At 46.6% G+C, this 20,237-nt stretch overlaps 1 protein-coding gene across 7 annotated transcripts in view; it reads left to right on the top strand.

Moving 5' to 3' along the window:
- Positions 1-20,237, top strand: part of SLC35F5 (solute carrier family 35 member F5) — a 575,369-nt gene that overhangs the window by 152,482 nt on the left and 402,650 nt on the right. For all 7 annotated transcript variants that reach the window (XM_069224683.1, XM_069224682.1, XM_069224686.1 and 4 more), the window contains one exon: positions 17,655-17,717. In XM_069224683.1, coding sequence (XP_069080784.1) covers positions 17,655-17,717 — 63 coding nt within the window. The remainder of the gene's footprint in view (positions 1-17,654; positions 17,718-20,237) is intronic.

The raw sequence follows: 20,237 nt of genomic DNA, 5'->3' as shown, positions 1-20,237 counted from the left end.
CACTCAGCAACAATGTCAATTTCACACGCAATACGTCATAGATACTCTACACAAACTAGGGTTTTCTGTAAATTACCAAAAATCACATTTACAACCATCCCAAATACAACAATACTTGGGAATAACACTCAACACACAAAGAGCAATTGCCACTCCAAGTCCACAAAGAGTTCAGTCGTTTCAAAATATAAGATCAAGCATACAACCAAACCAACAATGCACGGTAAGGTTTGTGATGAACTACTAAGTAGGATGTCCTCATGCATAGCTATTGTCCCAAACGCAAGGCTACACATGCGGCTTTTACAGCAGTGCCTAGCAAAACAATGGATGCAGGCACAGGGTCAACTCCAAGATCTAGTGTTGATAGACCGCCAAACAAACTCTTCGCTTCAATGGTGGAACCCTGTAAATTTAAACAAAGGGCGGCCTTTTCAAGACCCAGTGCCTCACGCCATTATCACAACAGACGCTTCCATGATTGGGTGGGGAACACACCTCAACAATCACAGCACACAAGGTCAATGGGACAATCAACAAAAACTACTTCATATAAATCACTTGGAACTGCTAGCGGTATTTCTAGCATTGAAAGCGTTTCAGCCACTTCTAGCTCACAAACACATTCTTGTCAAGACAGACAATATGACAACAATGTATATTCTAAACAAACAAGGGGGGAGACACTCGTCACTGCTGTGTCTCTTAGCACAAAAAAGTTGGCATTGGGCAATTCACAACAACATTCGCCTGATAGCACAATACATACCAGGCATTCAAAATCAGCTGGCCGACAATCTCAGTCGAGATCAACAGCAAACTCACGAATGGGAAATACATCCCCAGATTCTACAAGATCACTTCTACCGCTGGGGGACACCAAACCTAGATCTATTTGCGAAAAAAGAAAACGCAAAAAGCCAAAACTTCGCGTCCAGGTACCCACACCCGCATTCCAAGGGCAATGCTCTATGGATCAGCTGGTCCGGGATATTTGCTTACGCTTTTCCCCCTCTCCCGCTCATTCCTTATCTGGTCAACAAACTGAGTCAAAACAAACTCAAACTAATACTTATAGCACCAACGTGGGCTCGCCAACCGTGGTACACCACACTGTTGGACCCATCTGTGGTACCTCACATCAAACTACCAAACAGACCAGATATGTTAATACAACTCAAACAACAGATCAGACATCGCTCAACCTAGCAATCTGGCTCCTGAAGTCTTAGAATTTAGATATCTAAACCTTTCTAAAGAGTGTATGGAGGTCATTAAACAAGCAAGAAAACCCACAACCAGACATTGTTACGCTAACAAATGGAAAAGATTTGTTTGTTACTGCCAGGATAATCAGATTACGCCACTAGATGCCTCCACACAAAACATTGTAAGTTATTTACTACACTTACAAAAGTCCAATCTAGCCTTCTCTTCCATTAAAATACATCTCACTGCAATATCTGCTTATCTGCAGATTAACCATACAAAATTGCTTTTTAGAATCCCAGTTATTAAAGCCTTTATGGAAGGACTCAAAAGAATCATACCCCCAAGGACACCACCAGTGCCTTCGTGGAATCTTAATATTGTATTAACACGACTCATGGGCCCACCATTTGAACCCATGGATTCTTGTCAAATCCAATTTTTAACTTGGAAAGTAGCCTTTCTAATAGCCATCACTTCACTTAGAAGAGTTAGCGAAATACAGGCGTTTACTATTCAAGAACCCTTTATACAAATACATAAACATAAGGTGGTTTTCCGTACAAATCCACAATTCTTACCAAAAGTCATATCACCGTTTCATCTAAACCAAATGGTAGGACTCCCAGTCTTCTTCCCACAGCCAGACTCAGTAGCAGAAAGGACATTACATACGTTAGACGTAAAAAGAGCGCTAATGTATTACATTGACAGAACAAAACAATTTCGTAAAACGAAACAATTGTTTGTAGCTTTCCAAAAACCACATGCAGGTAACCCTATATCCAAACAGGGCATTGCCAGATGGATAGTCAAATGCATACAAACCTGTCACCTAAAAGCTAAAAGAGAATTACCCATTACTCCAAGGGCACACTCCACTAGGAAGAAAGGCGCCACAATGGCTTTTCTTGGTAATATACCAATGACAGAGATTTGTAAGGCAGCCACTTGGTCTAGGCCTCATATATTTACTAAGCATTACTGTGTAGATGTGTTAGCAGCACAACAAGCCACAGTTGGACAGGCTGTACTAAGAACATTATTTCAGACAACTTCAACTCCTACAGGCTAACCACCGCTTTTGGGGAGATTACTGCTTTGTAGTCTATGCACAGCATGTGTATCTGCAGCTACACATGACATCGAACGGAAAATGTCACTTACCCAGTGTACATCTGTTCATGGCATGTTGCGCTGCAGATTCACATGCGCCCTCCCCGGGAGCCTGTAGCCGTTTTAGTTGCATGAAAATTATAAATTGTAAATATGTAAATAAATATTCCTTTACTACACAATATGTACATACAGATATACTCCCTTGCATGGGCACCTCTAGTATCCTTACTTCACCAGCTCCTACCTCACCCTTTGCGGGGAAAACAATCTTAGATGGAGTCGACGCCCATGCGCAATGGAGCCACTCTGTCCTGTGACTCGAAAAGACTTCTTTGAAGAAAAACAACTTATAACACTCCGAGCCCAACACTAGATGGCAGGAACAGTGCACAGCATGTGAATCTGCAGAGCAACATGCCACAAACAGGTGTACGCTGGGTAAGTGACATTTTCCATCTCTCTCTCTCTCTCTCTCTCTCTATATATATATATATATATATATATATATACATATATATATGTATATTTAAATCATATTTAAATCTATATCAATCTATCTATCGGTCCTTCTCTCTCTCTCTCTCTCTTTCTCTCTCTCTCTCTCTCTCTCTCTCTCTCTCTCTCTCTCTCTCTCTCTCTCTCTCTCTCTCTATATATATATTATTTTTTTACACACACATAAATATTCACTGAAAAATCCAAAGGCTACAAGGACGTTATAGTTAGGTTCTGAATTTACTCATAAAAAAAATAGAAATTCAGCAGTTATAGTTAGTTGTTTCAACTATCACTCGCGCCCTAAGGTAACTATAACTCGAGCCCTCGCCATGCCCAGTTTTCTCATAAATAATTTTATTGCAAATGTTGCAGTAATAGTATCAGAGATACCATAGAAGGTGTCATCAACAATATAATATGTGGAGTAACTAGCTGTGTATGGCGAAGGCATGAGTTATAGTTACTTTAGGGCGCGAGTTATCGTTAGTGGAAATAACTCTAACTGTAACTGTTGACCACAAGCTACCTTTCTGCCTGCTTTAGTGTAACTCCATCTAGTGGTTCGGGCTGTAGTCATGTTCAAAGGTCCTATGGGATTTAACATGGGAAACACAACTTTTTTGACCCACACCCTCTTTTTCTCATCCCCCACTTGACGGATCACTCTCAAATTTTCCATGCTCAACAAGAATCACAGGGGCACTTTATAGGGAAAATTTTGTGAAGATTCATGATGATCTCTAAGTATGTGTCGGGTGGGGTAAAGAATAAGTTTGACTAACTCATCCCGAAGAATGTAGGCATTTCATGTGGTGTCAGGCATCATTGTCCAAACATCTCAAAAAAGGTTGCCAGGTATGTTCAAAGTCGGAAAGTCTTTAATAATGTAAATGATTCTTTCATTCTATGCTATTCTAGCTAATTTGGTGAGCCTTTCTTCTTCAGTGGGTAATATTGATTGTACAGTTGACGGTAATCTTACAGCCTAATAGAGATTTCTGACTGCAGGTTCCCTGCCTTAGAATTATCCCTAGGCATAAGACTGGGTCTGGAAGATTTTTCGTGAGCAGTGCTCCTACTCACCAGTAGTTGGTGGCGATCGGCTGTACTTGGGTTGTTGGCGTCATCCGCGCCAGAAGTGACGTCCGTGGTTCCTATATAGGATCCACCCTAGCGTGCTGACGTCAGTTCTTTCTGTGGTAGTAGCACAGATCTGAATAGAACTACTTCGTCAGTCACTTTTTGCCTGACCTTTTTCAGCATTTTGTCGATTCTTTTTCAAAGTGTTACCTCTTGTTGTGGCAGGGAAGTTATCCAAGAAGGCCGGTTTCAAGCCATGCAGCGCCTGTCATTGGCCAATGTATGTGATGGACCCATACCTTGATTGCTTGTGGTGCCTCAAGCCTTACCGCAACCCAAAGTAATGCCTCAACTGCCGCGCCATGAACCGCAAGGCTTTCAGGGAGCAATCAGTCAAGCTGATGGCTGCCCGATGTGCAGCACTGCCACACTCGAGGTCCTGGTCGAGGGGAAGGTCCCGGGAGTGGTTGTCTAGTCCAAGGTCATCATCCCACTCCAAATTGTCGGAACACTCTGGTATGTTTTAGCTCAAGAAGAAGTCGAAGTGCTCTACGACTTGTCTGCATCCGTCGGCTGACGAGACGCAGTAGCGTCTGCATTCTAATCCTCGCTCTGAGGTTGAGTCTGCGCCTGGGCCTGCACTGCATCTCCCCAACTTTCCTGAAGTGGAGCAACCCCTGCCCAATTAAGAATTTTATGAGGCCATGTGCATCATATTTGGCCAGGCTTTGCCTTTGGGCCCTGAGGAGCCAGCAGGTTCCCCTTCTAACTCTGGTCCATTTGGGCCCGAGGATCCTTTTCTGGTTCCGGACCGTTGTCAGTTTTGCCACCTTGACCTTCCCCGATGCTGGTCCCGATGCTTCTGCTCCTGGCTCCACCCCATTCTGATCCCCAACTCTGCCACGGAGCTGGAGGGGTGTCGATCTACGCTGTTTCCAGTGCCGAATGGAGCAATGCCTTCCAGGTCGGACCTTGAGTCCTATTTCTGTGGGCTAGGATTTAGGGAGGATTGGGCGAGGTCACTGGGCCCTGAAAAATACCAGCCCTATGAAGATCCCACTATAGACTGGCATGTGACTGGCTACTTCTCCAGATACTGGTATACTTCCCCCCCTACCGTGGTTACGGAGGAGGGAGCTGCTTTTGCAATGGTAGTACGGAGGGCATCTGGGGTCCTTGTCCTTCAGCTGCCTTCGGTGGCAGACTAATGCATCGACAGAGGTGCTGCAACCATGAGTTTCCCGTTCAGAACTGCTACTTCCATTAAATAAAGCCCTCACTGATGTCCCTCTGGGTACATGGTTCAAACCCACCACAGGGTCTCCTGTGAATAGGATGCTTGACCGTTAAAACTGCCCTGAACCGGGAGATCTATCTTTCCTCACCCTACACCCTACCCCAGAGAGCTTGGTGGTACAGGCCTCTATGTCCTACGTAAATCCTGGTACATTACCTACCGTACCCTTGGACAGGGAATCCAAGAGGCTGGACAATTTGGGGAAGAAGTTGTTTTCTTGCGCCAGCCTGGCATTGTGGTTAGTTAACACCACATACCTTTTAGGCCACTATTCCCACTCTTTGGGACATGGTTTCGCAGGTATGCAATGGTACCGGAGAGGCCTGGGCCATGCTCTCTCAGGCTGTTACCTATGGGAGAGAAGCAGCGAAGTTCTCTATCCATTGTGAACTTGACACGACAGACTTACTGGGTAGAATGGTTTTGTCAGTGATGAACTTGATGCACTACTGCTGGTTAAGGATGACTGGATTTTTGGGTGATGTCCAGCCAACCTTGATGGACATGCCCTTTGATGGCTTCCGTCTCTTCGGAGACGAGGTGGATTCAGTGCTGGATCACTTTAAGGCTCTCAGACTATGGCAGGTCCTTGGGCCTTTCTGTGTCACTCCACCCCCCCCCTCCCCCACCCCCATCCTGGTCAACCATATTTGCCTTTTGCTTCATTTCTGGCTACGAAAGGGGCTTCCAGCCGCACCAAACCCCTCCCAGCCACTGCTTCATGTATGCTGCACAGCCCCTGCATGGTCGAGTGTGCGGTACCCACAGAATTCCTGGATCTGGCAGCCAGCCGTTAAGTCAATCCACCTCCTCACCGGCAGCAGCAGTCTCCCAGCACTCCTAATCTGTCCACATACCATCATGGGCATCCAGTTGGCAGCAGGATTCTCCATCTCTTGTCCCACTGGTAGTCCATAACATCGGACAGGTGGGGTTTGCAGATCATTCGAAGGGGCTAATCTCTCCCCTTTGTAACAGCCCATCCGCCATTGCCACCATGTTACGAAACGCTCTTGGATGATCATCTTTCTCTTCACTTCCAGGAAGTTACTTCTCTCTTGGCCAAGGCAGCCACAGAGAAGGTGGATCTTCTTGCGTAGAGATTGAGCAGCAGCAGTTTAAAGCTTTTAACCTTTCTCTCAAAGTCTGTGATGTCATCTTGGCAGTCAGGTGTCCCTCCACCAAAACGGTCACACCTGCTGATGGAAGAAATTTGTGGCATGGTGTCTTATCCATCTATTTCCTCCTTTGCCATTGATCATGCTTCAATGGGATCTTAATCTTGTATTAACATTCTTGATATGTGCTCCCTTCGAGCATCTCCATAACTGTCCCCTTTGGCTCCTTAGAATTAAAACAACCTGCCTTGTGGCAATTACATCTGCCCGAAGAGTGAGTAAGCTTATATCCTTGTCATCCAATCCTCCTTACCTCCCCATCTGTCCTGACAAACTGGTGCTTTGTATAAATGTCTCCTTTCTTCCGAAAGTGGTCACTCGATTTCTTGTAGGCCAATCCATCACCCTGCCTACTTCTTACACTCCTCCATATCCTTCTAAAGAAGAGGAGCGATTCCTCCATCCGGACCCAAAAAGAGTGTTGTCATTTTACCATGATCAAACTAAAGAGTTCCGAGTTGACAACCAACTCTTCATGGGATATGTTGGATCGAGTAAAGGTTGGACTACCGTCTCCAGATTGGTCATTCTCTGCATTATGATTGGCTATGCATTGGCCAAAAAGCAACCTCCTGAAGGTTTGCTAGCTCATTTCACCAGAGCTAAAGCTGTGACCACTGTGTAAGCATGCAGAGTTCCGGTCCTGGATATCTGCCAGACATCATTGTGGACCTGTTTGCACATGTTAATAAAGTACTACTGCCTGGACAGTCAGGTCTGTAGGGATGGGCACTTTGCTTGTTCTGTCCTGCATGACTTCCTCATTTGAAATTGGTCAGCAGGCCCACCACTGAGTATAATATTGCTTGGGTATCTATTCTAACATAAGGAATCTGCAGCTGAAAGTCTTTATCAGATGGACAAGTTACTTGCTTACAGCGCTACTGCTCACGAGAAATCTTCTGGATAAAGTGTGACACCTAGAGATAGTTCTAAGGTAATTTTAAGGTGAGGAATCAGCAGCTAGATATAGGTCCTCATTACAACCCTGGCGTCGGTGTTAAAGCGGCGGTAACACCGCCAACAGGCCGGCGGTAAAAAAAAAAGGGATCACGACCACAGCGGAAACCGCCAACATAGACAGACACTCTAACACTCCGACCGACCAGGCCTTAGTAACAAACACCGTGGCGGTCACCACCAACAGACAGGCGGAAGACAATGTACCGCCCACTGTATTATGACAGGCCAATCCGCCAGCTTTTCCGGGGCGGTACCAACGACATCAAAAGCACGCCGGAAACAGTACACTGAAGGGGAAACACTTACCTTTTGACAATCAGCAAAGAACCAGGACGCCATAGAGCCCAAGCTGCAGGTCCTGCCCATGCTGATTTATCTCCTCATCTACCAGGAACACCAAAGACGGCGGCGACGACGACGATAACGGTGAGTACTGCACCTAGCACACAGGGGAGGGGGGAGGTAAAAGAGAGTGACACACACGCGACAGGCAACACCCCCACCCTCACCCACAACACCATACACAACAACACATCCAACAACATTACAGATACACCCTGTCACCCCCTGGAAGAACGCAAGGACAAACGGAATTGAGTTCAATCAGTAATATTGTGGAACATGCAGATATAGCAAACAAGTATAAAAAAATTCAGTATATACAAATATTTACATTATGTACAGAAGGCCGTACACTGTCCTTTGTAAATGTCCATGGACCAGTGGGCCCAAAACCATGGGCGAAGCCCACACTCGACTCCTGCCTCAAAACGGAGAGACCACTGCAGGGGCATCAGGTCGAAAACACACAGGCACCTCAGGGGGAAGGGGAGGGGGGCACCTCAGCAGGAAGATGGTACTACACCACTGCTCCTCAAGGGGGCTCCATGCCCACAGCCATGTCCTGGGGAGTGCAAGGCCACAGTCTCTCAAGTGGGTGGTTTGCCCACGGCTTGGTCCTGGGGAGTGCAAAGCCACAGTCTCTCAAGTGGGTGGTTTCCCCACTGTTTGGTCCTGGGGGGTGCAAAGCCACAGTCTCTCGGGTCTCTCAAGTGGGTGATTTGCCCACTGCTTGGTCCTGGGGAGTGCAAGGCCACAGTCTCTCAAGTGGAAGGCTTCTCCACTGGTTCTGGAAGGGGCCTTGTGCCCAGTCTGCTTCATCCTGCCAAAGATTGGGTGAGTGGATGCCTTTCTCCTCTGGTTCTGGAGGGGGCCTTGTGCCCAGTGTGCTTCATCCGGTGAGTGGATGCATCTCTTCACTGGTACTGGAGGGGGCTTTGTGCTCAGTGTGCTTCATCCTGCCAAGTATTGGGTGAGTGGATGCATCTCTCCACTGGTTCTGGAGGGGGCTTTGTGCCCAGTGATGCTGCACCTGGGATGTGGCAGTTCCCATTCCCTTACCTGGGTGTCTGAGGCACGAGATTTCCAGGGAACAGGTTGCATGATGCTCCATGGAGGCAGAGCCACACTCCACCCTGCGGCGACTTAGGCTGCAAACTGCTGGTAGTGCCAGTGCTGGTGCCTCATGTGGTGTGTGCAGGGTCCAGGACTTCTCCTGCAGCCTCGGACGGCTGCCCACCGGGGATGCTGCTGATGTCCGATGTAGTGGCACTGGCTGGGCACGTGGTGGTGCAGGTGGTGGTGGCTGCAGCGGTGGCTGCGGCGGAGATGCGGCCGGTGCTGCCCGTGGTGCAGGTGTCTGTAGTAGTGGAGGGAGACACTGGGCTATCTCCAGCAGCCTCAGACGGCTGCCCACTGGGGATGATGCTGGTGACTGTAGTTGCGGCAGCGGCGGTGCAGGGGGCGGTGCAGATGGCGGGGCAGGTGGGGGTGCAGGTGGCGGTCGTTGCAGCGGTGCTTACCATGGTACAGGTTGCTGGCCTGGCAGGAGAAATGGTGGTCACCAGTCCCTCACCAGGAGGCTCCGTGCTATGAGGTGACTTTCCCTGGCTTTTGTGTCCCTTCCCCACCTTGGTAGTCGCTGCTGGGACCTTGGCACTATCCTCTTTGGTTTTGGATGAGGCCTTGCTGGGTGGGTGGTTCGTCTTTGCCCAGCTGCATGCCGGCCCTTTCTTTACCTTGGCAGGTGGTGGAATCGGGTGGTCCTTAGCTTCAGTAGGTGGCACACTGGCAGCCCTGACAGGTGCCCCCTTCGATCCTCTCGGACTTGCAGGGACCACAGCGGACACCAATTTGGTGGCTGAGGTGCTGGCCTGGGATCTAGACATCCTGGCCCTAGGGGAAGAATGGGGTGGTTGGGGAGGTGCAGGGAAGAGGTCATTGTTAGCCAGGAAAGGTTTTTCTGACACACTGGGATGGGAAGATGGAGGGGGTGTGGGAGTGGAGGAAGAGGTAGTGGTTGTAGGAGGTGTACGTCTGCTGAGTTTGGGTGAAGGTGCATGGGCTGGAGGCTGTTGTGAGGTGGATGGCTGTTGAGAGGGTGTGTGCCTGCGTTTGTGTACTTTGGGCGGAGGGCTCATGAGACACACTGGGAGAGGACACAGGGGACGTATGCATGGTTTTGGGTGTGGTGATTGCTCGTGAGGGGTGTGTTGTGATGAGTGTGGTGGTGATGGAGACAGTGGCTGATGATGTAGTGCATGCAGGTGTGAATGGAGACGCTACTGGGAGGGAGGTGGACAGAGAGGAGGAGAGTGGATAAAGTGGATGTTGGTATGTGTGCATGGGTCTGGTGCTTGTGTGAGTGCCTGTGTGAAGATGTGTGGTGCTTATGTTTTCCTGAGCCACTTTTGTGTGTTCATGTGTGTGCATGCCGGTCTGAAGTTGTGCATGGGACAGAGTGAGGTAGAGGGCATTGGGTCTGGGTAGTGGAAGTTGGAGGGGGGAGGCAGGACACAGGGACAATGGCTGCCATCAGTGCTGAGGCCAGAGCCTGAAGTGCTCTCTGTTGGGCCGCCACATCAGAATGAGTGCCCGCCAGGTATGCATTTGTTTGTTGCAAATGCCTCTCAACACCCTGGATGGCATTCAGAATGGTTGACTGCCCAACAGTTAGGGATCTCAGGAGGTCAATAGCCTCCTCACTGAGGGCAGCAGGGCTGACTGGGGCAGGGCCTGAGGTGCCTGGGGCGAAGTAGATGCCCACCCTCCTTGGTAAGCGGGCACGGGAAACACGCTGAGGGGCTGCTGGGAGGGCGGTGCTGGTAGGGGGTGTGGCGGCTGTACCTGTAGTTGGGGTTGGCACAGAGGTGTCCGCCACAGCCAGGGAGCTTCCATCAGAGGAGGTGTCGCTGTCACTGGTATCCTCTCCTGTCCCCGTCGTGGAGCTCCCCTCGCCCTCCGTCCCACTGGTGCTTTCACCCTCAGTGGATTCACCCTCATGGGCCATGTGGGATGCAGCTCCCTCCGTCGCCGGTGCCTCTGCTCCTCCGCCAGATGATGCTAATGCACACAAGGGCAGGGTGACAAAACAAGAAGTGGGGGGATAGACAGAGGATACACATGGTCAATGCCAGCAGCACCACTACCGTTGGAATACACAACACACACTGAGCTGCCCCATGCACTAGGCCAAGCCCAACCACTCATTAAAATAGTCACCAGCCCATGGGGTACAATGCCTAACACCAGCACCTGCACACCTGACACCCACAGAACCCTGCCCAGTAGTAGTTGGCCACTTGTACCATTGGGGTAGGGGTGCTTCAGAGCCTGCAGACAAGGGACCTACCCTGCCATGATCGCCCTGGCCTAGGGACACCCACAGACCACATCCCCCACCCAGCTAGTTCCTAAAGCCCGCAAAGTCGGCTTTCTGAAACGGTACTCACCCCCTTGTGGCTGCTGTGATGCCCTCAAGCGCCCATCCATCTCCGGATAGGCCACCACCAGGATGCGGAACATCAGGGGGATCATGGTGCGACGAGCACCCCTTCCACGTTGGGAGGCCAGTCCCAGCTGGGCCTCCACTGTCTTCTTGGTCCAGCGGTGCAGGTCCTCCCATCTCTTGCGGCAGTGGGTGCTCTGCCTGTGATAGACCCCGAGGGTCCGCACCTCCTTGGTGATGGCACGCCAAATACCCTTCTTCTGGTATGCACTGACCTAGAGGGAAAAGATTAATATTGTATATCTGCACACGTGTAAAACAATAATCGAGAAGTATATATACGTACAGAATATAATCGAAAAATAATATTACATTCAAAATAATGTCCTTTCTTGAGTTCCAAAAAACAGTTTATTACAAAGAGAAATCTCAGTCCAAAAGTTCATTCGTGGGTATCTTTTAAAGCGGATTTCCAATTCAAACGATCTCTGGTCACAAAATATTTAAGTCTTTCCAAACTTTACTCAGTAATCCAATTGAATTTCCCAAAAACAAGAATCCAAAATATATTTGAAGTTCAAATGTAATTGTTCACTTGGATATCCATCATATAGTATCCAAAAACAATGATCAAATTATTACAGAATCGTTCACTTGCTTGTCCGTCAACACGTGTTTCATCCGGGGAGTACCCCTGGATTTACTCAGGACCTTGCAAATGGGTATAATTGTGTAACCAACCTTTCAAGCACCCAATATTCTGAAATACTTAGTATATGTCCATTTCTAAAGCAATATCGGAATGGTGTTGTTCAAATTATATGTGCATATCTACGTATCCTCTGCAACACAGCTAGCCGATCTCTGGCGTACTCGCCGGGTTATGCGACCGCTGAACACAGGAGATACGGCGGAGGATACGTAGATATGCACAAATAATTTGAACAACACCATTCCGATATTGCTTTATAAATGGACATATACTAAGTATATTTTGGTCTTTTTCTAAGTCAGGGCCACCGTAATTATGTGGAAGGAGTGACAAAATTATGTGGAAAGAAAAGGCAAATTGTTCTACATAATGCGGCACAATTTGTGATAGCATTATTCTGCCATTTTTACACACGTTAATACTGTCTGGCTAATATTTCACTCCACTAGTACCAGCTTAATTTCTAAATACAGTAAGAAGGAAACTCAAAAGTGACCACTCAACCTTCCTAAAGGGTCCTCCGCTGAGCAACACATGTTGCTACATTTTTAGTAATGTTTGATCCATATGATTTTTTTAAAAACTGCAGATTATGCAGTAGGTAGTGGATTGTATGGCAAATGCAGCAAATCCATAATTATGCGGACAACACCACAGCTGCAGAATCACATGATTCCAGTATCTGTTCTAAGTAAATTCAGTGTAATACATATAAAAATTAGGAAAATGCACACTCTCCCATTCTTTCAGCAAATTTATTCTAATTAATGCAACAACGTTCCACAGGCAAACTGATAAAAATCAAAAATGATATGAGATGTAACCTTAATAAAGTGTAAATCGGACAAACTTCATTTTGGGTTTCTGGTGGATGCTTCTAAGCTCAGATTCCTAACCTTTAGAATATCCCCAGGTGGCAATCTGAATTTGAAAGATTTAAGTAACATTGCTGCTTCTGCAGATGGCATAGTGCACCTCAGGACTTGCTCTGTTCTGCTCTAGAAAATGACAATAGAGCATCATTCAGTCGCCACCCTTGAGCCTCAGTGTCAGTTCCTTTGTTTCTGCACCTTCATACACAGATCCAGAGCTTGCCTCATTAGTTGACAAGTTTGTTTTCCACAGTTCTATTTTCGGTTGAGTCTGCTAGGTAGCTCGTCCTGTGCAGCTTGGCTAAACACCATTGGGAAGGCCAAAGAGTCACACAGGTGTGAACAGTTTGTTTTGCCAAGGCTTCTTTCCAGTGTGCAAAGGAGCTTTGCCTCCTTCTAAAACTAGCAGATGTCTGTGAAAGATCTCCATGTGCTGTACCTTTGGTGTTTGGGTTTTGCGCGCTACCTGTAAGGTGAGGAGTGTGCCCCTGTGAAACTAAAAGTGATTCTGAAAAGCATAGTGAAGGTGTACATCTCCATGTACTGAAATGAGACCCTCTCCCATTTGAACTCAAGAGCATGGTCCTATTCCTACTCTTGAGGTCGTTCCTGTGAGGGGTCCTTTTCACTGTCCTGTAATTCAATGTCGAAGCAGGAACACAAGAAGGCCAGGCGGGATTTATACCAGTCCGCCCACTATCAGCCAGAGCAGTCACAAAGACATCATAAGGCCTAATTGTCTTGCTCCTGTTCCCCTGCCAATGAACCAATCTGGCAACTGATTTCAGTGCAAACTGAGTTTCCAGGTCCATTGGTAATGTTGCAACAGATTGAGGCCTTAAGAGAGGCCAGGCTGCATGTTAAGTCACTTTTCTGGCTCCCTCTGGTGTGCCCTTGAGCCTTAAAGATCGGCAAGAATGCTAGTCAGGTTATTGGCCATGTGTCCACCTTCACCGCTGTCTGTGCTTCCTAAACCTGCCTCCTGTGTGGCTCAGGTGCCAGAGCTGACTTACAGTCTGACAGCAGAATGGGTGCAGGCTCCTTTGACATCGCTGCTGGCTTCAGAGGAAGACCCCCAGTTCCTATCGTCCTAAATGTCTCTGAGCCAAATTAATCTCTGTCCTGATTAAGGTCATGTCAAAAATCCATACTGACGCGCCTGGCCACAGTTCAATCTGAATCGGATAAAACCATTCCTTTGCCACGGAGCCGCACCTCAGCGCTGCAACAGATTTTCAGTTTGAACTCTAACAGCTCCAAAGACAAAGTGCCTCTTGGCACAAGACCCAGGATCCCATGCTACCCTCCTTGTTGCAGTACCACATGGCAGTGATGTTGTCCTTGAGGACCTGAACCAGCCTCTGTTTGATGGATAGTAGAAAGACTTTCAGCAAAGGGCAAATGGTCTACAACTCCAACAGGTTGATTTAGAAATGGATCTCTGCTGACGATCAGAGACTTTTGATCTCCAACCCTTGCAGATGACTCCTCTATCCCAGCAGTGGTGAATCCGTAACCACCATCAGCTCTGAGTGGGCCAGGGAGAGGGGTCTCTGTGCAGTCCAGCTGCAGCAGACCACCAATGCATATCTTCTGCTGTCTCCTTCGAAACCTGTATGGATTCAAACAGGTTCCACTGCCACTTCAGGTTCCACTACAGAGCCCACATATGCCACCTTCCATAGCCAACAAGCAAAACGACTAGAGGCTCACTGAGAGCCAAGATTGAATGAAAAACATCTGTATCATAGCCCAAATGTCCTGGACTCATGGTGGTGGATGACAGGCCTGAAACTGCACCGCATCCAAGATGATTCCAATGAGTTTCCTCTGTGAAGGAGTCAGGTGTGACTTTGCACATTGATCATAATATCCAATGATGTCAGGAGGTTTCTTGCCATTTGGAAGTGGTCTGTGTCGGTCTGTGGTCAGACTGCATTGAATGACGAGTCGTTGAGGTAGATAAATACTAGTATCCCGAACAATTCCCAAGCTGAGATCACATTTATGAACATCCAATATGCATTGGTGAGGCCGAAAGGGAATACGTAAAATGTTCCTGGACAACCCTAAACCACAAGTAACATCTGTGGGAATTCAGGACAGGTACATTAAAGTGTGTGGCTTGGAGGTCCAAAGCCATACAGTCGCCTTGATCCAAGTCCGACCAAACCTGGGCCATTGTGGTCATCTCTCTTGCCCTTCCAAAAGAATGCATTTAGGGTTGGAGATCTAAAATAGAAAGGAGACTTCCCTCCTTCAGCACATGGAAATAAAGGGAATAACAGCCAGTCCCTATTTCTAGGGCTGGGACTCCCTCTGACTCCTTGGGCCAAAAGAGCCTGCACTTCTTGGAGCAAGTTGGACAGGTGCTCCTCTGAAAGATGTTCTGATGTGAGAAGAAGTTGTGGCGGGTCGGAAAGCAGTGGCAGGGCATAGCCGTGTTAGACTATTTGAAGGTTCCACCTGTCTGATGTTCTGTTTTGCCTCCCTTTGAGAAAATGCCTGATCCTAACCGGGTGGTTGTGAGCCGCTAATGGCAAACTAAACTGGTTTGGAGGTGGATGTTGTAGGGGTGGTGGACTGGCACGTTAGCTGCCCCAGGTGGCCTGGATGTTGTCTGCTTGATCCCAATTCCTAATCCTGAAAGGACTGGGGTACATGTTGCGGGGACAGTGGACGTTGGAGCTGGCAGTGCCCCACCCCTCTGCAGTAGCCTCAAAAGGGGTAAAAAGTGATGAGGATATTGTCTTGCAGGGGTTGAAAGTCCTAAGAAACATGCCATGACCCACCTTTCTTTAAAGTGTTCTGAATCTGCCTTCTTGCTAAACGGGCTAGATGAGATCCTTGCATGTCCCCAGAGAAGCCTGTGCATCTCATCTTCTGAAGCACCAAGCTACTGCCAACTGCTCTACCCAAGCAGTCCATGAAGTTGTGTCTAGAACGGATAGTATATTTTGTAGCATCCTGACCATCCTGGATGGATTGAGCCCGATTGGCCCAAAACTTCTTGGGGACTGCAGGAAAGACCTTTTCCTGGTTGTGAACAACCTGGCAGTATCTTTGAACCTCAAGACGGACAAGCTTAGCTAGTGGCACTAAGCGGACCATGAATGGAGGTAACATCCCAAGGTGTCACAGGAGATCTTCCGGCAGTGGGGTTGGGATCCCTGGTTAGATATTTGTGCTACCACGAGAATGTGCAGCGTCAAAACCTTTGCATGCTGAAATTTCCAAGATGGCTCCTTCTCTGAGAGAGTGCAGTATGGGACTCCTGTACGCCTGTCCCCCACTCCCTCATTCCTATCCTCCACTGCCTCTCTTGTCCCGAGTTCTGAAGAAGATCAGGAATGAACGCGGCCAAGTTATCCTATTGGCTCCAGAGTGAGCCAGGTGACTGTGTGCCTGGAGCCTCTGTGCATTAGCATCTGTCTTCCGATCAGGCTATCATTTCCAAAGGTACTCCTGGCACAGCAGCAGGTCAGGATCCTGAACCGGAGCCAGCAGAATTTGCACCTCCATGGGTTGAGATTTATGGAAGGCATTTGACTGTGTTTAATCTAACACCTGAGGATGTGGATGTTATCTTTGCTGTCAGACATCCCTTTACAAAATCTGTCTACGCTGGGTGCTGAGATGAGTTTGTACCCTGGTTTGGCACCCGCAACATTGAACTCTTGTAGACCAAACTGTTGGATGTCTTGATTGACTCACCCTGTGGTGCTTCTCACTCGTGTTGGAGTCCCTTTGTTCCTGTTGTGTGTCTGGCCTACAGGCTAATCCTTCCATGTGTCCGCTGCATCCCACTTTCACAAGGGTTGTCCAGAACCCACAAGACAGCAGCTTAGATAGACCTTGATCTTAACCACTTGCCTGCTTAACTACCTTCATAGTCCTTGAAGGTGAGCACTGAAACTGAAAATGGAATACAGAAATACAATAAGGTACTGTTTAGTATCGGAAAAAGATTCTGAAAGCTCGCTAACTAGCCTCTCTTTCAGATTCATATTTGTATGAAATTTATCAACTATTCTATACCCTAAAAGGATATATATAATTTGTTTTGCAAAGAAGAGAAACTGGATCACATATTTTAATGAAGTGCCCTCTCTTTAATAATGAGAGATCAATGTAAATAATTATTTGGGAGGAGGGGTAGCTTGTATTTTGGAATAATTCACAAAAGTGCATAGTCCTTTCATCATGCTTTACAGCTCAGTGTGCTACCATGATACAGTTACTGGAGTATTTTAAGAGGAATGTAATAACATTTTACTTTCAGGGGCTGCTGATGTTTGTTTGGAATATTACATTGTAAAATTGTTGGAAAGTTTTAAATAATTAAAACATAGCTTTCAGTGGAACTCATCAAAGGTAATAAATACACTAAAGACATCCTGTGTTGCAGTGTTCACTTATTTCTCCACTGTGGTTAAAAAAACTGTAGAGAATTGACATACCTTGCTGCTTTGGTTAATTTGAACAAAAAAAACAAACAAATAAAGAGACTGTTTAAAGCTAGTCTGTTAAAATGCAATAAGAGTGCAAAGCAGAAGTTCAGCTAGCACGAATGCTGTTATTTTTTTCAGTGTGGTGGCATTTTAGGATGTGTTAGATTGCTACAGTTTCTCTCTTTTCCTTTAGATATACAAATGAAAATAAATACATTAACAAACTTAATGATTATGGGCACTTCTAGACGTAATTTCAGCAAATTCTTTTGGGGCGCACTTAATATTTTATACCTCTGTAAAAGGATTGTGGCATAACATGTGAAAGAAGTCACTTCTAGATAGTTTGCTTTTATTGTTAAAACATTTGAAATATAATATAGTATCTATTTACTTGTAGACTGTGGAGGAAAGTAGTATTTATTGAATGTTCAAATTAAAATGAACCCTAACTTAAATGCTGCTTAAATATCACTCTCTGCATTTAGTTTGCAGATGCTGAAGGTTACTTCACAGCCTGTGCTTCAGACAGCAGCGCTAACAGTAGTTTGGTAAGGCACACCAGCTTGAAATTGTATTAAGTTTTGTTTAGTTTTTCATGGTGCCATTGTATTTGTTTTATTATGTCTTAATAGCAACACATGGCTCGCTGAGATTGAAGTTTAATTTACAGCTTATGAGAGACAATTGCTTGAATGTCATTTGTGTAGCATGTTACTGGCACAAGGACTGTTAGTGTAAAGGGGTCCACTTTAGTTCAGTTATGGCAGTCTTTTGCTAGTTAAGGTAGAGGGCCATGGCCAAATGTTTATTGACAAACACTATGGTGACATTTCTGATGGATACTTCTGCCGCAGATTCAGTACTCCTTCCTGGCCTTAGTCTGGAAAGCAGTTCCCCATTGGCTTCAAGTCTGGAAGGGATATCACTAAAGAGAAGCTGAACTTTGTTGTGGCAGTGCTTGGGGAAAAACCTTATGAAGGCATTCCCTCTCTAAGAATTGTGGATGTTTGGATGAGGATTCCAATGCATCTTAAGGTCAGTCCTGGTGCTGCAGTTTTTGCACCTACTGGGCCTTATGTCCTCAAGCACCCTGTTGGTGCCTTCCACCAGGTAGCAGATGAGCGTACTTCAGTGGTGTCTGAGAAGCAAATGCTGCAACACAAAGGAAATCTCTGAGCTCCGGTGTGGATCTTAGTCAATGCATCAGATTCTGTAGTGGTGGATGGACCTTTAAAACATTCTGAAGGGTCCTCCATTCAGGCCTCTGCAAGCTTATGCTATGGTGGCCATGCATATGTCCTCCCTAGGCTTGAGTACTCAAGCTAGTTTACATGGAGATGTAGGGCATTTGGCTTGTATCAGAACATCACTTGTATATAAATGTGCTTGAACAGCAGGATCTCCTTGTTGCCTTGAACACCTTTCTTTCTTCCTTCCATCTCAGAGTGCAATGCCTAAATTCTGTCAGACAAAGCCTCCACCATCCATTATATCAACAGACTTGGTAGTGTGCAGTTCTGCACCCTATTTTGAAAAGCAGTTCACTTGCAGAATCTTCCCACAAGCGGCTCATCTTGCAAGCTGCCTCAGTATGAGCTCTTTTGCTCTCACTTACTTCTCTTTGAAGGACCTCAAGTGAAAGTGACACACCTATGTGATGGAAGTGACCAGATTGGAGTTCCCATTTGTGGAAGTCTCCTTCAGGACAGAAATTGTCTTCAGTTTTTGTCCATGCATTTCTTTATGAAGGGTTTTCTGGAGGAAACCTTAGTGTGTAACTGTTCTCAGGGCCTAAAGTACATATTGCCTCTCTTCTTGCCTTTGTCCAAAGGTGCTGGAGGGCCGAGAACAACTGATTGTTTGCCAAGTACTTGATAAGGAGCATCTGGTAAGTGGATTGGCTACCAGTAGGTACACGTCCACTCATTACTTTCCCGTGGAGAGTGCACTTGTTCATGAAGCATGAGAGTCAGATCCCTAACCCCAAAACGCTGCAGAGTGGCAATTTATTGGTGCAAGTTAAATACCCTTTTGCCTTTCTCAATGAGGTTGTAGATGTCATGTTGATGGGAAGGCAGTGTGCTACTTAATCCATCTAGACAGGTGTTAAAAATAAGTTTGTTCAAGTGTGCCAGTTAGAAGGCATCATGTTCAAAATTCACCTTTCCAAAGTCTTTCTGTGGATAAAGTGTTCCTTCCTCAGTAGAGTATGGCTATGGCTACAGTGACGGAGTCTCCCATTTTGGTGGCCCGTCTCCTTTCATGTGTCTACCTGATCAGCCTTCCCTGTTTAGATCTCCTGTAGTGTTACCGTTTGTAAAAGGTTTGCTTCACTTGTTTTCTCCCTCTTGTTTTATTGTTCCACGGTGTGATTTGAAACTTGTGTTTACTTTCTTGACTGTATTGATGTTGGAGCTGATGTACAATAGTCTTGTTTGACTTCTCATCTTTGAGACAGTGTTCCTTACGTCAGCTTTTGTAGGGTTAGTGAACTTTAGACCCGATTAGATCATGCTCTCTTCGGTTTCCTACCCAGATAAGTTGACCCTGTGCACTTGCCTATCATTCTTCTCAAGCTGGCTTCTGTATTCTCTGTGGCCCAGTCTATTACACTTCCACTTCCATCTTTCTTCTTCCACCACATTGAACCAAAGAGGAGGAATGTCTGAATAGGCTGGATCCTAACTGTGCAGTGTTGTATGATATCAGCTGCATGCAGCAGTACAAAATTCATGACCTCCTTTTTGTGGGCTTTGCTGGAGCTAAAATGGACAAAGCAGTGGATACCCGCAAATTGAGTCATCCCTTGCACCAAGATCTTTTATGTCCTGGTGAAGAAAGCGCCTCTGGAGGATATTTGTACATATAAGAGTGCCATGGCTGCTTCCCCTTCTCCTTCCAGAGGCATCTCATTTGTCAGCATCACTACTGCCTCATTTCTGAGGCACAGAGTGATAGTTACTTTTTTTGCTAACCATATTTTAGTGATTTTATTACAGAGAGCAAAATAAACAAACTGAGCGCACAGTACATTCACATCAATAGAAATCATTAGGACATTATAGGAG

Source organism: Pleurodeles waltl, chromosome 3_1 (genome assembly GCF_031143425.1).
Source record: "Pleurodeles waltl isolate 20211129_DDA chromosome 3_1, aPleWal1.hap1.20221129, whole genome shotgun sequence".
Taxonomy (NCBI): domain Eukaryota; kingdom Metazoa; phylum Chordata; class Amphibia; order Caudata; family Salamandridae; genus Pleurodeles; species Pleurodeles waltl.
Note: the sequence above shows the minus strand (reverse complement) of the source record. Positions and strands in the feature narration are given on the sequence as shown.